The sequence below is a fragment of the Aquarana catesbeiana genome, linkage group LG04 (genome assembly GCF_042186555.1).
Source record: "Aquarana catesbeiana isolate 2022-GZ linkage group LG04, ASM4218655v1, whole genome shotgun sequence".
Lineage (NCBI taxonomy): Eukaryota > Metazoa > Chordata > Amphibia > Anura > Ranidae > Aquarana > Aquarana catesbeiana.
Window position 1 is genome coordinate 328699925 of NC_133327.1, and position 20171 is coordinate 328720095.

Sequence of the window (20171 nt, forward strand, 5' to 3'; positions counted from 1 at the left end):
ACAACAATTAAACCATAGAAATAAAGCGAATCATAAAATAGTCCTGTTCAAAAAGTTTTTATACCTTTTTAATTCTTAATGGTAAGTATTGTCCTATTTAGCATTAATGACAACCTTGTAGTCTTTTGTTAGTCGTAAATAAGGCCCTTATTATAATACTGTGAAAAAAGTGGCACATTGTTTTTGGCGAAATGCGTCCAGCTCCTGTTAATTCTTTTGGTTGTCTAGCATGAAATGAATATGAATATTTGATATCTCCCCTACATGGCATTAATGTCAGAATTGCTTTAGCTGCTCTTTTCCTGCTGCAGCCACTGAAGTGTTGACTTTGCCTTATATTTCAGACCATTTTAAAAAAAACATGTAATAGCCAACAGCCTGGAAGTCCTGTCCTTATTTGTAGCCACAATTTAAATCTAGAATTATTCAGGCTCTGATTCATTCTAAAATTTTAGTCACTAAAGGTGATAAGCTTCGTAAATTCATAAAAAATTGTCAGCCTTGGATTAAGCATTGCTTGCCTCTGGACTTTGACAACTCATTGTTAATACCTTGGTAATTCCTTTTTCCATTTACTATCTCTAGGCATCCTAACATCTAGGGCTGCACTACTTTCATGGAACTTATTTATCCATCTTACTTCAATCCACACTTCATCTTCTACTGTTTTCCTGTTCCTCTGCTCACTTCCTTTTTCCTTCTATGCTCTGCTTTCCCATTTCCCCAGACCATAAGTGGTACTTCTACGGTTATACTTTCCATTTATAAAAGACCTGCTACCATTTTGTTGGTCCACAATCATTGTAGCTAAAGGAAAATAAGCTGATAGCCACAATCCTCCTTTTCTACCCCTTAACATACATATCTATAGACTTTTAAACAGTGATTGTTTGACACCTTGTATGCTGAAATGTTTATACCAAGTCTTAGATGTTTGTTTACTGTGATGCTGAAATTATGTGATATCTCCTCCTATTATTGTACCGCTATTTTTATCAGTTTCTGATTCTCAACTGTTATTTTGCTCAAAATCAATAAATACATTTGACAAGAGAAAAATCCAGCAGCATGCTATGCACAGTTTCTGGGCTCATGAATGCAACGGTTCCGCCAATATTTTCTGATAATATGCGGTAATCATTGCCATCAATTTTGACTAAAAGCTCTGTGCCACTGTAGCTCACCCCCCCCCCCCTCCAAAACAGCAGAGAGCCACCTCTATGCTTCATGGTAGGGATTGTGTGCTCCTCTTTGTAGGCCTTGTTGACTCCTCTCCAAACATAGGGGGAGACTTACTAAATCTGGTGCAGCTGTGCATAGTAGCCAATCAGCTTCTAAACTCATCTTGTTGAATTTTAAGCTTTGACAATAAAACCTAGAAGATAATTGGATACTATGCACAGCTGCACCAATTTTCGTAAACTTATGAGCACAACTGTATATATAACTAGAAAATTAATTTCCTGGAGAAAATGAGTGGGAAGGCCGAATAGCTGAATTGCTAAAGCTAACTGGATGAATAGCTTAAATCTGTAAGAAAAAGTTGAAGTGAGAATAGTTGGGAAAGTAGGAATGGTTTTAAAATAAACATGAATTTCATTAAAAAAGTTTAACACCACCACTAATGTATTAAAGTTGTGAAATATTTAAAGGTTTTTTGAAAAGCTTTTTGATCATTAATCCCCACACCTAATGAGTGAGAGACAATGTGAGAGAACCCTTCAAACAAGCCTTAATAAATCCACAACAGTACATGCTATCGAAACATCGACTTCACCGTTCGAGACACACAGCCTTTGTGAACATATCGGTATAAAATTTATGTTGATGAACTTAAAAATGTGGGCATGTCAGTGATTTAAAAAAGAAGTTGGCTGTGCGTTTCGCTGGGAAATGTGAAGAATTTTATACAGGACAGTCAATGGAAGAAAGTGTAGAACTCTTGACATTTGGAAGCTCAACCAGCCAAAAGTAAAAGGCGTATCACAAAACTGAGCACATTGCCTGAAACTAGACAAAAATACCTATGTTTTAATGCCTAAATTGTGTATGACAAGTAGATCTTGTGGGCGTGACAGCAATTTATAGAGAAGGAACTAAGATAATATTTTTAAGGCTCGGTGCTCTAGCTATGACGTCATCCACTCTTAGCAGCCCGATACACACTGTTTAATCAATAAAATTTCTTGAAATGATCACTAAATTTAAACAGCTTTTTCACAAAAACTGTAAAAGATATGAAACTGAAAAAATATAGCCAGATAGCTGAATATTTTGTGAACATTTTAAAGTTTGTTTGGTGTCTATAGGTGAAAGTATGAAGGAGCTGAAACTTTTGGGAGCGGAAGAAGATCTTAAGGATTTTTAAGCATGCTCTCATTCACTTCAATGTTAAAAAAAAAAGTGCTAAAAAGCTTAATATTTTAAAAAGTATAAATGGTAGAAAAAAAGTTGAAGTCCCATCATTAGCGGAAAGAGCTGAACATTTTTAAAGCTGAATGGTTTTAATAGCTGAAAGTATGCAGAAGTTACGCAGAGCCAAAAAACGTACGGAATAATAAAATTGAAAATTAAATATAAATAAAAACGAATAACAATAGTGGGACTGCTGAAGCAGTCCCACTAAATATATGTATAAATTACTGAAGGTATTGTAACATTTACTGTATGTATTCTGGTATGATATACCTGCAGTATATTGTAAAGCGAACAGGCGTCACTGGTAGTGATAGTGATAAATCATATGTGACACCCTGGAACAGTCCAAGCAGACATATATATCCTGCACTTTTTTTATTCACCAAGACAGTAAACAAACAGTTTCAGTACAGAAGGGCTTTGTACAGCAAATCCATAGGATAAAACCAACAAAACATCAAAACTAAAATGTCAGTTCCTGATTTTAAAAGGGCGCCCCTAATTGGTTCTCCAAAACAAATGTCAAGACTTGTTCTTTTGGATGCTCAGGGCTCTCTCTGCTGTGGAAGCAGGCTGCTGGGTGAAAAGGCTGACTGCTGACAGAACACTAGTAAAAGGTCTGTGCACAGCTGAGACCAATTAAAGCGGAGTTCCAGTGATTCTCACGTTTTATTAAAAGTCAGCAGCTACAAAAAGTGTAGCTGCTGACTTTTAATTAACAGCCATTCACCTGTCCCACGATCCAGTGGTACACTCGCCCCCACCATTTTCACCCTGTGTCCTACCTTGGCGGTACCGGCATCTTTACTGTGGGCAGTGACAGCCTGTGGCTCCACAGCCTGGTGCCCACTGCGCATGCACGAGCGGCGCTGCACTCTGTGACTGGTTCCGAAGTCTTCTGGGGCCTGCCGTGTCCCAGAAGACTTCAGGAGGGAGGGGAGGGAAGGAGAACTCCTGCTTCCGATCGCCTAAGGCGACCAGAATGGAAGTGGGAGTGGGTACCCGCCCCCCCTCCCCAAAATCTCAGTTTCACAAACTGGAGACGGGAGTAAGCCTTAAAGCGAACTTCTTCTTTTGGGTGGAGCTCCACTTTAATGAAGTTTGGCTACCAGGTAAGGCTTGGTTCACATCTGTACGGTGGGTTCCCACTGTGGGTCCGCACCTGTTCTGTAGTCGCAACCACCTGCACAGAAAAACACGCTGGATGCCTAGGGGTGCCATTAATCCTAATGACACGCTGCATGCACCGTAAATCACATTGGCACTAGGAACCGTGCTGCACCTGAAGTTCCCGTGCGGGCTGTGATTTCTCCAATGCTCAGGGACCTTTTCCTTGCATTTCAGATGGGCTGCCATATATACGCAAAACGCGGCTTGCAGAGCCGCATATGTGTGAACCGAGCCTAAGCTGTGGACCTATGAAGGAAGGCTTTTCCCACCCAAAGCTTTATAAAGCCTCCAGAATTCAAGACCTCAAACATAACTTAAGATTCAGAGAAAACTACAAGTTTGTTTTCTCTAAATCAGTCGTTAACCCTGGAGTACCATGTGTCCACAATCCTGCCAGTCAGCCAGTACCACACAACATGTGTAAATAGTAAAATGTAGTGCATAGTTTTTGTAAACAATATGCCAAAGAAATAATATAATTATTCAATAACTTTTATAACCTCAGATTTCCAATAATATTCGAAATCCAGATGAAATGAATTGGAATCATGTTTCACTCTGCATTATGAATGGTGGTGGAATTAGATCATCAATTGATGAAAGATCAAATAATGGTATGTATTTCCACACATTAGATCTTGTTCCTGAGATTGTGTCTTGCGTAAAAGATTGTGTTTGCCATCAATGAAAGCAGACATCTCAGCTTTAAATGGATACTAAAAGCTGGCTAACTAAACATATTTGAAATGTAAACTGCAAAGAATCACAGCTGTTATCTTGTGGACACACGAGTTTTATTAACTTTTATGCAATTTAGGATGAGCAGATGTTTAAGGGTTGTGGTTATAGACCTGTTGAAAGATAACCGTGTACAATAACAAGAGTTTTCCATAATTGGAAACACACATCATCACCCCTAGAGAAGCCCCACAGACCTGATCCGTGCCTAATCTATCTAAGCAATGGCTGAATTATGCCAAGATCAGGCCATATTTGACCAACAGAAGGTGACATATTGACATTTTGGAATGCTGAAGGAAAAAGGGAACAAGCTATGGCTGGATAACTAGAGGGATTCAAAAACATTTAAAGTCAGATGAATTGCTTTTTATTGTTTCTTTTTTTTTTTTTTTCTCCTTCCGCAGGCTGTGCAGAAAAGGGGTGCTTCTTGTCTTTGTCTTCCCAGGCTTATACCTGGACTGTCATACTAATTGACCTATCAAACTAAATCTAAAGCCAATGACCTGTTAATAAACCTACCAGATATGTCTAGGTCAGCTAAGGACCAGCAGTCCCAATACAGTAGGCCTGCAAGAATCGGTGCTGGTATGCCTCTGCTATGTCAATATCAGTCCATGTGTCCGACATGGGAGTCACATATAACCTTCCAATTACCCGTTCAATCTCCTGGGCACTTGAGGTTTAGTTTTGGACTTCAGTTTAGTGTTTAGACAAAGGTCCCAACTTGGTTTTTGGGCCCATTTTTAAAATCGTCTGTTGGATGTGGCAGGTAGATTGCTTATTACACCCCTATCCACCTAATTTCAGTTCTGGGCACCATAGGTTTTGAGGGGCCTGATACAAATCAGCATTGGGATACTGTTGCGGAAATGTGGGCTGGCATTACTGTATTGGGGGTGCCTATATGCTAGCAACCCTTTTGCTTTAAGGATACTGCTACATATTCTATCTTCTCTGAAGAAGAGTCATTTTATTAGTAAAAACCTATTTAAAAGGATAAAACTGACAGTCCAGCAGATTAATGCAGATATCTTCTGCCAATGAAGCAGGCCTCAACAAATCACTTTTATTACATAGTAGTTCTGATTGAAAAAAGAAACCTCCATTGTGTTCAACCAGTAGACAAAAGAAAACTATAAACCTGCATCCACAGATCCCAAAACCCACAGCTGATCCTGGGGAAAGCACAAAAAAACATGAAAAGGCATAGTTCAGTTTGTTCCAATAGGTCTACTTGCTCCCCCTAATGCAATCGGATAATCCTTAGACCAACAGTAAATAAATTCTGTTCAGTTAATATTTTCTCATTGCTGAGGTCCTTTAATAATGTAGAGCAAGAAACGGGGAGCTGCTAAACTTCCAAAAGCTCAGAATGTATTTATTCATATCATTGGATACAAGGAAAATCCACCTGCTCATTTTATGCATTTCACTCCACCTGAAGCTTAGCCATATTTATCTATGACCAAAGTGTATTTTACCTGTATCGAATGATCGAATGGTTTTTTTTTTGGTTTTTTTTTGGAAGCTGGGCAGCTCCCTTTTCTGTTTCTTGAGCTACTAATTTTGGTGGAGCACAGACTGCTTTGGAGCCTACTGTACATCCTCTAGTCCAGTGGTTCTCAACCCTGTCCTCAAGTACCCCCAACAGGCCATGTTTGCAGGTTTTCCTTTATCTTTCACATGTGCTTTAACCACTTACCAACCGGCCCATAGCCGAATGACAGCTGCAGGGCGGTTGGATAACTCTGGGAGGGCGTACTATGACGTCCTCCCAGAATTCCCCTCTCGCGCGCCCCCTGGGGCGCGCACCCGAACACATCCGTGACCGCCGGGTCCTCCGGACCCGGCGCATCACGGATCCCGGTAAATGGCCGCTGATCGCGGCCGTTTACCATGTGATCGCGCCGTCAAATGACGGCGCGATCACATGTAAACAGACCGGCGTCATCTGATGACGCCGGTTCCTTTCCTCCCCGCCTGTGTACCGATCGGTACACAGTGAGCGGGGAGGGGGATGGATGGATGTCTGCAGCGCTGTGGGCTGTATGTGTAGTGCCCACAGCGCTGCACAGAGACATCCAGGCATCCATCCATCCATGCTCAGCCATCCCCACTACACTGCAATGCTGTGCAATACTATGCAACACCCCCACAATACTCTGCAATACCCCCACAATACTCTGCAATGCTGTGCAATACTCTGCAACACCCCCACAATACTCTGCAACACCCCCACAATACTCTGCAACACCCCCACAATACTCTGCAATGCTGTGCAATACTCTGCAATACCCCCACAATACTCTGCAATACCCCCACAATACTCTGCAATGTTGTGCAGTACTCTGCAATACCCCCACAATACTCTGCAATACCCCCACAATACTCTGCAATACCCCCACAATACTCTGCAATGCTGTGCAGTACTCTGCAATGCCCCCGCCATACTCTGCAATGCCCCCACAATACTCTGCAATGCTGTGCAATACTCTGCAATTCCCCCGCAATACTCTGCAATGCCCCCGCCATACTCTGCAATGCCCCCGCCATACCCTGCCATGCCCCCGCCATACTCTGCCATGCCCCCGCCATACTCTGCCATGCCCCGCCATACTCTGCCATGCCCCGCCATACTCCGCAATACCCCGCCATACTCCGCAATACCCCGCCATACCCCGCCATACTCTGCCATACTCTGCCATACCCTGCAATACCCTGCAATACCCCGCCATACTCCGCAATACCCCGCCATACTCCGCCATACTCTGCCATGCTCTGCAATACCCCGCCATACTCCGCAATACCCCGCCATACTCCGCAATACCCCGCCATACCGAGCCATGCTCAGCTGTACTCGGCCTCTGTATGTGGCCAGGCTGTGGAAGTCTCACACATGTGGTATCGCCGTACTCAGGAGGAGAAGGGGAATCTATTTTGGGGTGTCATTTTTGGTATGTACATGTTATGTGGTAGAAATATTGTATAAATGGACAACTTTGTGTTAAAAAAAAAATGCGTTTTAACCACTTCCCGCCCACCGGCCGTCATACAACGTCCTTGACTTTGTGCGGAGATATCTGAATGATGGTTGCAGCTACAGGCATCATTCAGATATCGGCTTTTTCAGCCGGCGATTCCCTACACCATGAGAATGATCATAGCAGCTGTTCCACTGCTTGATCGTTCTTACGGGAGGCGAGAGGGGATGTCCCCCCCTCCCGCGCTTCTACCGACTCACCGCTACGATCAAAGCCAGGATCGTTTTTTTTTTTTTTTATTTCAGGCTTCCCAGCCTAGAGGTGAGATGTGGGGTCTTATTGACCCCATATCTCACTGTAAAGAGGACCTGTCATGCCATATTCCTATTACAAGGATGTTTATATTCCTTGTAATAGGAATAAAAGTGGTCAAAAATTTTTTTTTTTGGAAAAAAGCATCAAACTAAAATAAATAAAGTAAAATGAACAATAAAAAAAAATAAAAAAATTTTAAAGCGCCCCTGTCCCTGCGTGCTCGCATGCAGAAGCGAACGCATACGTAAGTCTCGCCCACATATGAAAACCGTGTTCAAACCACACATGTGAGGTATCGCTGCGATCGGTAGAGCGAGAGTAATAATTTTGGCCCTAGACCTCCTCTGTAACTCAAAACATGTAACCAGTAAAAAATTTTAAAGCGTCGCCTATGGGGATTTTTGAGTAGCAAAGTTTGGCGCCATTCCACAAGCGCGTGCAATTTTGAAAGGTGACATGTTGGGTATCTATTTACTCAGTATAACTTCATCTTTCACATTATGCAAAAACATTAGGCTAACTTTACTGTTTTGGTTTTTGTAAAGCACAAAACAGTTTTTTTCCCCAAAAAAACGCGTTAAAAAAATTGCTGCGCAAATACCGTGCGAGATAAAAAGTTGCAACGACCGCCATTGTATTCTCTAGGGTCTTTGCTAAAAAAACATATATAATGTTTTGGGGTTCTATGTAATTTTCTAGCAAATAAATGATGATTTTTACATGTAGGAGAGAAATGTCAGAATTGGCCTGGGAGCTACAGAACGCCTGAAGGTGCTCCCCTGCATGTTGGGCCTCTGTATGTGGCCACGCTGTGTAAAAGTGTCACACATGTGGTATCGCCGTACTCGGGAGTAATAGCAGAATGTGTTTTGGGGTGTAATTTGTGGTATGCATATGTGGTGTGTGAGAAATAACCTTCTAATATGACAATTTTGTGGGAAAAAAAAAAGTAAAAAAAAAACCTTGATTTTGCAAAGAATTGTGGGAAAAAATGACAACTTCAAAAATCTCACCATGCATCTTTCTAAATACCTTGGAATGTCTTCTTTCCAAAAAGGTATCATTTGGGGGGTATTTGTACTTTTCTGGAATGTTAGGGTCTCAAGAAATTAGATAGGCCGTCAGTACTTCAGGTGTGATCAATTTTCAGATATTCGCACCATAGCTTTTGGACTCTATAACTTTCACAAAGACCAAATAATATCCACCGATTTGGGTTAATTTTACCAAAGATATGTAGCGGTATAAATTTTGGCCAAAATATATGAAGAAAAATTACTAATTTGCAAAATATTATAACAGAAATGAAGAAAAATGCATTTTTTTACAGATTTTTCGGTCTTTTTTCTTTTACGGCGCAAAAAATAAAGAACCCAGCGGTGATTAAATACCACCAAAAGAAAGCTCCATTTGTGTGAAAAAAAGGACAAAAATTTCATATAGATACAGTGTTGCATGGCTGAGTAATTGTCATTCAAAATGTGAGAGCACCAAAAGCTGAAAATTGGTCTGGTTAGGAAGGGGGTTTAAGTGCCCAGTTGTCAAGTGGTTAAATGAGAGTCAATGGCTTGGTATTTTGGACACCTATTTTATCTAAGAGAAATTCCCAAAACATGACCTGTGGGTTGAGAACCATTGCTCTAGTTGGTGGAGTAGGAGTGTGAGTCTTGTAGCCATGCATTTGCCCTTCTCTACATTCTTTTCAGATCCACAACATCTTGTATTATCCCATTAAATATCATGTTTATGCAGTAAATTGTCAGGATTGTATACACAATAATCATTTTACTTTTATTAAAATACTTGAAAAATGATGTGGGGAATTATAAGTGGTCAGAAGAAGTGTTTTATGCGGAGGGATGAAGAAGGACATAAGTGTTCAAATTTCCCATTCAAATATGTTTTTGGTGTTTCCTGTTGAGATCAAATACAGTAATATTTTCTGTGCTACTAGTTTCTCAGACATTTTTGGTAGAAGAGTTAGTCATATTTATAGTAAATTAAGTATTTTATTTCCTGACCATGTCTTGGAAATGTTAACTTTTATTATTCCAACAAGTCACCTACTTTAATAAACAAGCCAATGCTCTTGGCATCATACTTTCCATCCCTGATGAGTTTTCAGCTGTGTAAATGTGTTTGTATGGCACCTCTAAAGAACTATTAATAAAGATTTGTGTCTTTTACAGCTTTCCAACTGTTCCAATTGCCTAAAGCATTCTGGGGAGTAGAAAAATATTTACTGGCTAGTTATTTAAAAAAGAAAACATGCATGCTGGGTAGTAAGGGATGCTTTTTACAGAAGGAACTTGAGACTTGCTTCAAGCCCCACTGAAGCACAGAAATAGATATGCAATCGGACATACTAGCAATCTCCATTTTCATAGTCTTAAAGTGCTTCTAAAGCCTAAACATTTTTTAACCCTAACACATTTGCTGTATTAAGGTAATTTTTTTTTAGGTACATTATCCCCACCCCTTCCCCACTTTATACTTACCAGTCAAATATTGTACAGGAGGCGGGGCCGAGCCCTGCTGCCTGTGTCTATAGACACAACACGGCTCAGGATTGAGCCTGCAGGTGTTCCACAATAGGAAGCAGCTTCCTATATTGGCACACCAAGAAGAGGAGCCTAGAGCACTGGTGGGGAACCCCAGAAGAGGATCAGGGCCGCTTTGTACAGTTCTATTGCAGAAGAACCATGCAATCCAGTTTGTAGTGTGTTTCCAAAAGTAGTGCATACATTACTTTTGGTGCAGTGTGAAAGTGAACTGCACATGAATTGCACAGGAATGCACAGAGTGTTGTACAAAGCGATTGTAAGGCCCCTGTCACACTTGTGCGACTTGTCCTGCGACTTGGGACTGCAAAGTTCCATGATTTCCAATAAGTACCATTCATATCTGTGCGTCTTCAAGTCGCAGCAACTTCAGAGTAGTCTCTGCACTACTTTGGTCCAACTTTGATGCGACTTGAGGTCCATAGACCTCAAGATTACACAGGAATTGCTTCAAGTCAAGGCAAAAATCGCGGCAAAAACACATGACTTTTAAGTGTGAAAGGAGCCTAAAAAGTCTCATTTTATTTTTCCTATAAAAAATAACAAACCTGTTTATATTTACCTACTCTGTGCAGTGGTTTTGCACAGGGTAGCTGTATCCTCCTCTTCTCAGGTCCCTCTTCGCTGCTTCTGGCCCCTTCCTCCTGTTGAGTGCCCCTACAGCAAGCAGCTTGCTATGAGAGCACCCATGTGGAGCTGCAGCTCCTTGTGTCCATTCAGACACTGGGGCTGCCGTTCAGCCCTGCCCTCTCTCCTGATTGGCTAACTGATTTGGATTGACAGCAGCGGGAGCCATTGATGCCGCTGCTGTGTCTCAGCCAATCAGGAGGAGAGCCCCGGAAGGCCAAGGGACTCATGGACATCGCTGGACAGAGATGGGGCTCAATTAAGTATTATGGGGTGCTGGGGTGGCTGCTACACACAGAAGACTTTTTATCTTAATGCATAGAATGCATTAAGATAAAAAAAATCCTTCTGCCTTTACAACCACTTTAATTGTCTAATCTAGCTGAAGGGAGAAGATGGATGGGTGTGTGTTTTAGAATTTTTGGGATTCTTTAAATTATTGAATTATGAGTTGGTACCCTTTTTTGTTTTTAGTTGTATGCATTTTTTGAATTCTTGTTCCAAACAACATGACAAAACTTCCTCTTGGTTTTAAACTCGGTGGCGAAGGATTAGAAATTGTTTTGGTGCTGTTGTCGTTACCATTCAGATGCCTTTTTAAGTTAGTAGAACTTCAATTTCTGTTTGTGTCTTCATAGATTAAAACCCATATTCCTCATTTCTTGTCTTACAGTCACATTGGCAAAAAGTAAGCGGAGGTCTCACCAGCGGGGTCACAGAATGCAATGAATACCAAACTGCTCTTTTAACTCACCCAACCAACCAAAAAATAAAAAGCTGTTGGTTAGATTTGGGCACCTACAGCTAGATAGTCTACCTTTCCTGGGGACTTTTATACCACTTTCCCTCACCACTTCTTCTCTGCGGCATTCTGTCGGCTGGTTATCGGAGCTTAGGCTTGTTTTGAGCCTATTGATTGGCTGCCCATGTTCCCTCATACCCAGAAGTCCCACCCTGTTAGATAGGGCTTTGGCAGTATGGGGAGGTGGCCTGGAAGCATGGTTTAATACATTTAAAGGCCAGGGGGGAGTTGTGGGACATCTGCAGACACTTTTACTTTGTCCTGAAGAACCCAAGTGACAGTTACTATTTAGGCTTCATGCACACAGTTGCCTTTGGTCTTCTAGCATACAATACAACTGTATTTTATCTGACTGTAATGACAAGTGCAGCAATACAGCTGCTGTCAGTCATCCTGAGCAAATCAATGGCAGGTGTTGACTGTACACTGCATCTGCTATACAACCATTTGGACCATGTGTGTGAGGCATACATATGGGCAGTTTGGCCGGCATACATATGGGCAGTTTGGCCCTTTTTAGTCCCGGTTCACACCAGTGCGCAGTGGCGATATCACATGTGATTTGCATTACAGTGCAAATCACATGCAATGTCTGTACAATGCGATTTCAGTCATACAGATTGTATGGTCCGAATGCGTTGCAAATTCAGCCAAACTCACACAAGACCGCATCAGTATCGGATCGCATGCGATCCAATTCCTGTCCGAAAATGACAGTTCGCACTGCGATATGCGACATGATTTGGGGGTGTCATTAACTTTCTATTGACACTCCCAGCAGTTTGCATAGTGCTGTGTGAACGGTCTTGCGATGTGGGAACCCGCAGTGGATTTGCAGGGTTCCCACATCACACTAGTGTGAATAGAGCCTTCGCATCAAATCCAGGCTCTTTTTGGGCACCAAGGAGGCATAGGTGCAGCATCCAATTTTATGACAGTCTGAAATATGTGGTGGCTGGACATGGCTGGTTGCTGCACTGAGCGCCGTATGCCCCTGAACGCATCTCGTTAAACATGAAGTACTGCTTGGTATGGTGTCCAGCCACTGCGTATTTCAGCCTGTTGTGGGTTTTGAAAGGCTGATGGCAGCGGGGCTGTACTAATACCTCTTGAGCACCCCAAAATGCTGGGATTTGATGCCGATGGACCAAACCACCCGTGTGCATGTAACCTTAAAGTATTCTCATATTTGGCACTAAATATTCAGCTTTGGGACATGGTATAGAATACCAAACATTGCAATTTATTTTCATGACTTATGAGAAAAGATTAAGTGGAGATCTTTATGGGTTTCAGTAACAATGATAGTAGTTTTCTGCACTTACTATCATGCTGCAAGGCTTCACCAAGATTTCTCCCTTCATTTGAGCATAAAATTCAGAAATAAGAACTACATCAATAATTTCTTACAAATATAAAAATGTCATTTCTTTGACAGGTAGCATAACTACTGAGGACTTGCTATCAGTGTTACCTTTTGGAGGTACATTCGATCTGATTGAAGTTAAAGGGTCCACCCTAAAAAATGCGTTTGAGCACAGTGTACACCGCTATGGCGCTAGTACTGGAGAGTTCCTGCAAGTGGGTGGTATGTTGATTTTCTTACATTTACATCAATGCATGATGCAATGATTATACAATGTATAGATCTATAAGTAAAATATTGAAAATCCAATTTCATTTTACTTTGATTTTAGTTTTTCATTTGTTTTGATGTTTATAATTTAAAAACCTCCAGTGTGCTAAGTTGTATGGAATATGGGGCACACTTACATTAACCAGTTAAGGACCGCCCTATAGCAGATTTACTGTACTTTATAGAAATGTGATTCTGCACTCCCGCCTAGGGGGCAAGTGCTGCTTCTGCTGTGATTATTCAGAAGTTGAACTGCCGGGGCCACCATCAGACAGACACAGAACGGAGCTCTGCCTATGTAAATAAGGCAGATCTCCATTCTGACAAGGGAAAGGAATGGATTTTGTGTTCCTGCAAAGCAGGGAATAAAAACCATCACTTCCTTGACTAAAAACAGTACACATAGTACAGTAAAACACTGGCTAGACAGTTAACACTTTTATTGCCCTAGATGTTAAACCCCTTCCCAGCCAGTGTCATTAGTACAGTGACAGTGCATATTTTTTAGCACTGATCGCTGTATTAGTGTCACTGGTTCCCACAAAGTGTCAAGTGTCAGTGTCCAAAAAATAAAAATAAATATAAATTCCAGTATATATACCACAGTTTGTATAACTTTTGTGCAAACCAATCAATATACACGTATACATATTGGCCTAAATTTATGAAGAAATTTCATTTTTTTTCCTTTATTGAATATACTTTATAGCAGAAAATAAAAAATATTGTGTGATCAAATACCACCAAAAAAAAGCTCTATTTATGGGGAAAAGAATTATATAAATTCCGAGTACAATGTGGCATGACTGTTGTCAAAATAAGGCAAAAAATGGCCTGGTCACGAAAGGGGTAAATCTTCCAGAAGTCAGGTGGTTAAAGGAAAACCTTTTCAGCTGTATATTCGATATTAACAGTAAACTGACACCAATGGGGTCAGAACACACGCAGGGCTGCAAATGTAGACATATTAGCAATGTCTTCTAATAGGCTTAGTGGTGATAGACAGCTTGTATATAGAGATTTAATGCATTGTCTTTTTACTTCTGTGTATGTAAATGAAATGGGGAAACATGCCAAAAAATAGTCCACCCTCTTCAACTCTTCAAGTACATGCCTATATTTTAATATAGTTCTTTTTCAAAACCTAAATGATTATATTCTGTTTCTAGATTCTAAGTACGGCAATTTCTCTATTAGCACATATATATGACTGTTTCTTTCTTTTGTAGGATTTAGAGTGGTGTATAATATAAAAGCAGAACCTGGGCAGAGAGTCGTCAGATTAGAAGCTATGTGCACCAAATGCAGAGTACCGAGATATGTTCCAGTGGAAAAGGACCAAGTTTATAAAGTTGTTCTTCCAGCCTTCCTCGCGGAGGGAGGAGATGGCTTTAGTATGTTAAAAAATGAAAGCCTGAGGCATGACAGTGGTAAGTTTTAACACTGAAATATAGCGCACTCATGTAATTGCAACCTATTTATCTGCAAGTGCACTTTAGATGGGAGCGAATTCTGCTGCATATCACAGTAATTATATACGTCCAAGCCTTGTATATTTACAGTACGTTGAAGGAGAGTTCAGTGTGAACTTTTTGAAGCCAGGACCCTTGCCTTTTCTTAAGAAAAAAAAAAGACAGAAAATTGAAGCAATGCAATTATAAAATGTATATGTTTATATGTTAAAAGGCATTCCGTGCACTCGGATATAAAAAAAAGGACAACGCATACAGGGAAGAAGGAAATATGGTGATTTAAGGAGATTTCTGTTTTCTGTTTATCTTCTAAAATTCCCTGGTAACCATGTGCACACTATATGAAATCCGTGTGTCTTGTAAAATGTCTATGCTGCAGTATTACAGTACACAAGAACAAAAACCTAATACTTGTCATGCATACCATGAGGATTGTGTTTAACAGTTTTTTCTCACTCTTTGATGAAAAATGTTCAGTATTGCTCATTCAGGCTGCAAATTTGGGAGAATATAAAATTGTTAGAATTGGCAGTTTCTTAAAGGGATAATGTAGTGGATTTGTACCAAATTTGTTATGTTTAGTTAGGTGGTTATATAATATTGCACTTGAATATGCAATAGATGAAACTTTGGGCCCCCTTTCTAATTTTTTTTATTCTCCCTTGTTCACACCATATCCATTAAGCTGTGTTTTTCTGCATACCGCATGTATGGTATGAACAGGGCACATGGAAAACCAGGGCCAGGGTCAGCATTGGGCAGGACAGGCAGCCACCTAGGGTGCCAGAATGGAGGGGGTGGTAAAATCCTTGCTGACACAGTGACCCCGCACCGCTGGCTGCTATCACACAGAGCAGATTGGAGCTCTATTGCGGGATGCGGGGTGACAAGCCATAGGATGAGGATAAACCAGCACCGGTGGAGCAGGGGGTGGAGTCTGTGTGGGCAGCTGCGGAAGGAGTGTCTTCTCCCCAGGCACCAAGACTTGTACAGTGTGGAGATCAAGAGTGGCTATACCCCTCTAGCTCCAACACGCCACAGCCTCTGGCATCCTGACACAGTGAGAGCAGGGAAAGCCAGCTTGTGCAGGAGTCGGGCTATGTTCTGTCTCCACTATCGTCCTAACCCCTCCCTCACTGCACTGCTTGTCCAATCCAATACTCCACCTCCCATTTGTGCCCGCCCAGCCCCGCCCACACTCCATGCCATGTACTGTGCTGTGAGAGGAGTTCTGGGGGCAGCTGGGCGGCATTTTTCAAACACTATCTGTCACAGCCCTGGGGGAGACCAGCTTGAATGGGAGAGCATAATTAGTGAGTGAGACCCCCAGAATGCACCCCCTCTCTGTTCCCACCCCTTTGTGCTATGCACCTCCCCCCGCCTTACCTTCCTCTCTCTCCCCCCTAGGTTAGGGCCTAGCCTGTCCGTTTACCGCCCTAGCCTGTCCGTTTACCGCCCTAGCCTGTCCGTTTACCGCCCTAGCCTTTCTGTGTATATACCTCCTAGCCTGCCTGTGTTATATACGTCCTAGCCTGCCTGTGTTATATACGTCCTAGCCTGCCTGTGTTTTATATAGGTCCTAGCCTGCCTGTGTTTTATATAGGTCCCAGCCTGCCTAGGAAGTGAGACGGTGCCTCCACTATTTGTCTTCAGGCCAGGTCCAGAGGTGCAGGTGCGGACCACGGCAGAAGAAATAGTGGAGAGGCACCACACACCTCCCCTGCCACCTTCACCGTATACATGGGCAGGGCAAAAGGGGTGGAGCCAAGGGGGCTGCAAAATTAGGTTTTGCCTAGGGTGTCAAAAATCCTTGCACCAGCCCTGAGGAAAACTGATGTTTTCAGTGCCCTGTTAACACAATTCATTTGCAGGGGTGTGCAGAAACACAGCCCAATGAACATGGTGTGTACAAGCCCTTATCTTTGCTATAAAGTCCTTTGATTACAGAGCTCTATAGCTGAAGCTAAAATTTACACACAAGTGAATTATTCAAACCAGTTACTCACCCTTTCTCTTTGCTTTGTCCAAGGTTTCAATCAGAGAATGTTTGAAAGAAAACAACTAATGATATCAACTTAAGATCAGTAAAAAAAAAAAACTTATCTCTTTTATAAAGTAGTACTCTATGAATCCTCTATTATGATTTTTTATTAAACAAAAATGCAACAGGGTTGATTTATTACAGACAATTGAGCTGTTTACTTTGCAATGGAAGTTCCTTGTAGTTTAGTGATTGGGGTGAAGCTGTTCTGATTTCTATCAACCATGTGCAAGCAAAAATACATATTTTCCCTTGCACATGATTGGGTATTCTTTCCAAAGTAAGCATTCACTAAGTGAAGGGAAATTTTTTTTCTCTTGCAAAGGGACTAGCCTATTTGTCTTTAGTAAATCAACCCCAATGTATGTCACTGTTAAACTGCATTAAAACTAAAAGGCAAGTTCAACATTGTGTTTTTTTTTTTTAACAGTTCACGAACAAAACATAGCTTCCTTTTTAGGGTTAACCCAGACAGCCTCCAAAGAGTCTGTCATTTATAATTTCCCTTTACCCTTTAAACATGAAGGGAAAATATACCATTGAACTGGTGCCTTTTTTATTTATATTTTATCGGGTATAAATTCGAACAGCAGTCGTAATTGAGGTCATCATTTAAGAGACGATAGCTTGATATATACACATGCTCACTTTGGTTGTGGCTTTTTTCTTTACTCCCCAGGGGATCTTGATATAGCAGTTATTGGAAGTTACATTCATAAAATGGTACGGGTTTACCCTGCTGTGGAAGGAAGGATCCTGTTTACCACTGAAGACTCTTGCCGGTCATCAGCACATTTTATTCATATGAACTATTCACTGGTTTACATCACAGCTCTTCTGGTGTTGTTACGACGACTATTCTAAACAATAGTGATTTTTTTTTCTTTTTTAGCACAAAATAATGAATACACAATATTTTAGTGAATCAAGATTGTGAAATCAAGCCATCAAATGTATTTTTATCCACTTAAAAGCACAAAGTGAACTTGCTGACACAGAGGTCACTTGCAAGATGTCATTGACTCATAATTGTGGTGTGAAAAAAAGTAAAGATTGTAATTCCTTTATGAACCTTATTTTCATCATTCTGTGCATTGCTACAGTATTATACAGCTACAACATGAATCATTCTTTCCTAAATAAAATATAACCTCAAAATAAGCAGCTGCCTGGATCGAGGGGAACACAGGGCTAACTGGTTGGATTTCCCATGTTATTCCAAGAACATCCCATACAGACAATGGCGACCCTGGGGGGGGGGGGGCAGAGGGGGCCCTGACCCCCCCAACATTATGCTGTGCCCCACCATGTGCCCCCCCAAAAAAAAAATTTTTTTTTTTTTTTTTTTTTTACAAAAAATCAATGTCTAAAAGGGAGAGAGTCCCCAGTCAGCTCCTGTGGGTGATTCCTCCCCCCTCCCCTGCTCGCTGACACTGCATAATGCGAGCGTTCACACAACCACGGCCGCCTGATCTGCTCCTTCACCTGCATCCTCATTGGCAGGGAGAAGAGCGAGTTGCAGGAAGGACTCCACCAGGACATTCAGTTACTGCAAAAACAGACTGATTTCTCCCGTCCTTAGGACAGGAGGACCAGCCTGTAAATTCCAAGAGATGCCAGACCAGAGCTGTCAATAGCAGGGGCAGGACAGCAAGAGGAGGCTGGGGAACCCCACAGTGGCAAAACACCAGGGCTCGGAGGCAAGACAACCTTTGCAACCCTGATAGTTCTCCCACTGCTTTGGATCCTTATATTTTCTTGGTATGCTGGTGACATATATCTCTTGTTTTCTGCCACCCTGGGGGACCCCAATACAGTAGGAAGGGAGCTCACTGCAGAACATGTGAAAGGGCCTGTTGTGGGGTCGTAGTAAAGGGCCCCAGGATATATATATATATATATATATATATATATATATATATATATATATATATGCATTTTATAGTTGCCCCCCTACTTTTGTCCCTGTCCCCCCATGTGCCCCCCCTAAATTTGAAAGCTGGAGACGCCACTGCATACAGAAGACAAAGTATTCCAGATCAGGCAGTAATTGCCAATTTGCTTTCTGGAACAGAGAAAATAAAAAAGAAATATAGCTGTAATGGAGATGGAAAAAGCAATTTAGCAGTATGCTGATTTTTCCTTTTTTTTTTTTTTTTTTCCTTCCTTGTGTTCATCATTGAAAGTTGTCAGGTTGTCATTAAATGTTTACAGTAACACTTGCTATACATGTATTATAGGAGTCTTCAAACTATGGCCCTCCAGTTGTTTAGGAACTATGATTCCCATCTTATCTGTGAATGTCAGAGTTTGACAATGCCTCATGGGATGTGTAGTTCCGCAACAGCTAGAGGGCTGTAGTTTGAAGATCCTTTGTTCAACACCACAATCACATCTGTATTTTTTTTTTTTTTTACGAAATCTCCTGTAAGAAACTGGTGGTTGGATCAATAAGTTATAATTTTTGTAAAAAAAATAAAGTGGTAAAAGGGAAGTCAGTTCTGGTGTAAAATCCTATTGAATTCAACCACATCAAGTTTTGTTGTGCAGATTATTTTTGATGAAAATATTGTTTTGGATGCTTGAATATATGATTGATTACCCATTTAATTTAGGTGTATGGCCAGCCCAGCTGACCACCTGGTATAAGTGAGAACACGTGTTCCTCGCTTGGCACGACTGTAGCTCTTTACTCTTAAAATGTATCTGTAGCCAAAATATTTGTAGTTTTTGAACAAAGTAGGAAAACCCATGTGAATTTTTCTTTTTTTATTATTGGCAATTGTCACTGGGCTAACTAAAAAGGGTAAATCTCTCAAGCAGGGACACTGATGGCAGTAAAAAAAAAAATGACAGGGGTTTTAGATATGTATTGCTCCTCCTACAGCGATCCGAAAAGTACAACCATTTTGATGTGCTTTAAATCTATACAATCAATGAATTGGTTCCATGTTTGATAAAGTATACATGATGATTGTGAATAAGTGCATAGTTTCAATCCAAGCCCACCCCTTGAATGCAGTTTTGAGTAATCTATTGATTTTTGATGTGATCCACTTAAAGTAGACAGATTCTGCCACATCGACATAAAAATCTGTATGTATCTATAGAAATCGAATTCTCTGCCCCATGGAAGGATGCAAAAGTTAGACCTGGTCCTGGAACTAGCCTCACAGCTGCTGTTCCTGCTCCATGAATACTGAAGATTTTCTTATTTCAGAGGGATGTGTGTCCACAAGCCACAAGGAGGGGGATTGGAGATGAAGGTATAAATATACATCCAATAATGTAAATATGTGGGTGCCCATAGGTCAGAGCAGCCAGCACGCAGAGTGACTCCACAAACCCTGGGAATATGTCAAAATAAAGTGCAGCACTTGTAGTGAACACAATATAGAATCAATCAA

General features: G+C 41.3%; 1 protein-coding gene across 1 annotated transcript in view; it reads left to right on the plus strand.

The window, feature by feature from the left end:
* NT5E (5'-nucleotidase ecto) overlaps positions 1–17835 on the plus strand; it is a 154770-nt gene extending 136935 nt beyond the window's left edge. The window contains exons 6-9 of the mRNA XM_073626892.1: positions 4094–4202; positions 13054–13203; positions 14481–14681; positions 17444–17835. Coding sequence (XP_073482993.1) covers positions 4094–4202; positions 13054–13203; positions 14481–14681; positions 17444–17628 — 645 coding nt within the window. The 3' untranslated portion in view covers positions 17629–17835. The remainder of the gene's footprint in view (positions 1–4093; positions 4203–13053; positions 13204–14480; positions 14682–17443) is intronic.
* The last annotated feature ends 2336 nt before the right edge of the window (positions 17836–20171 follow it).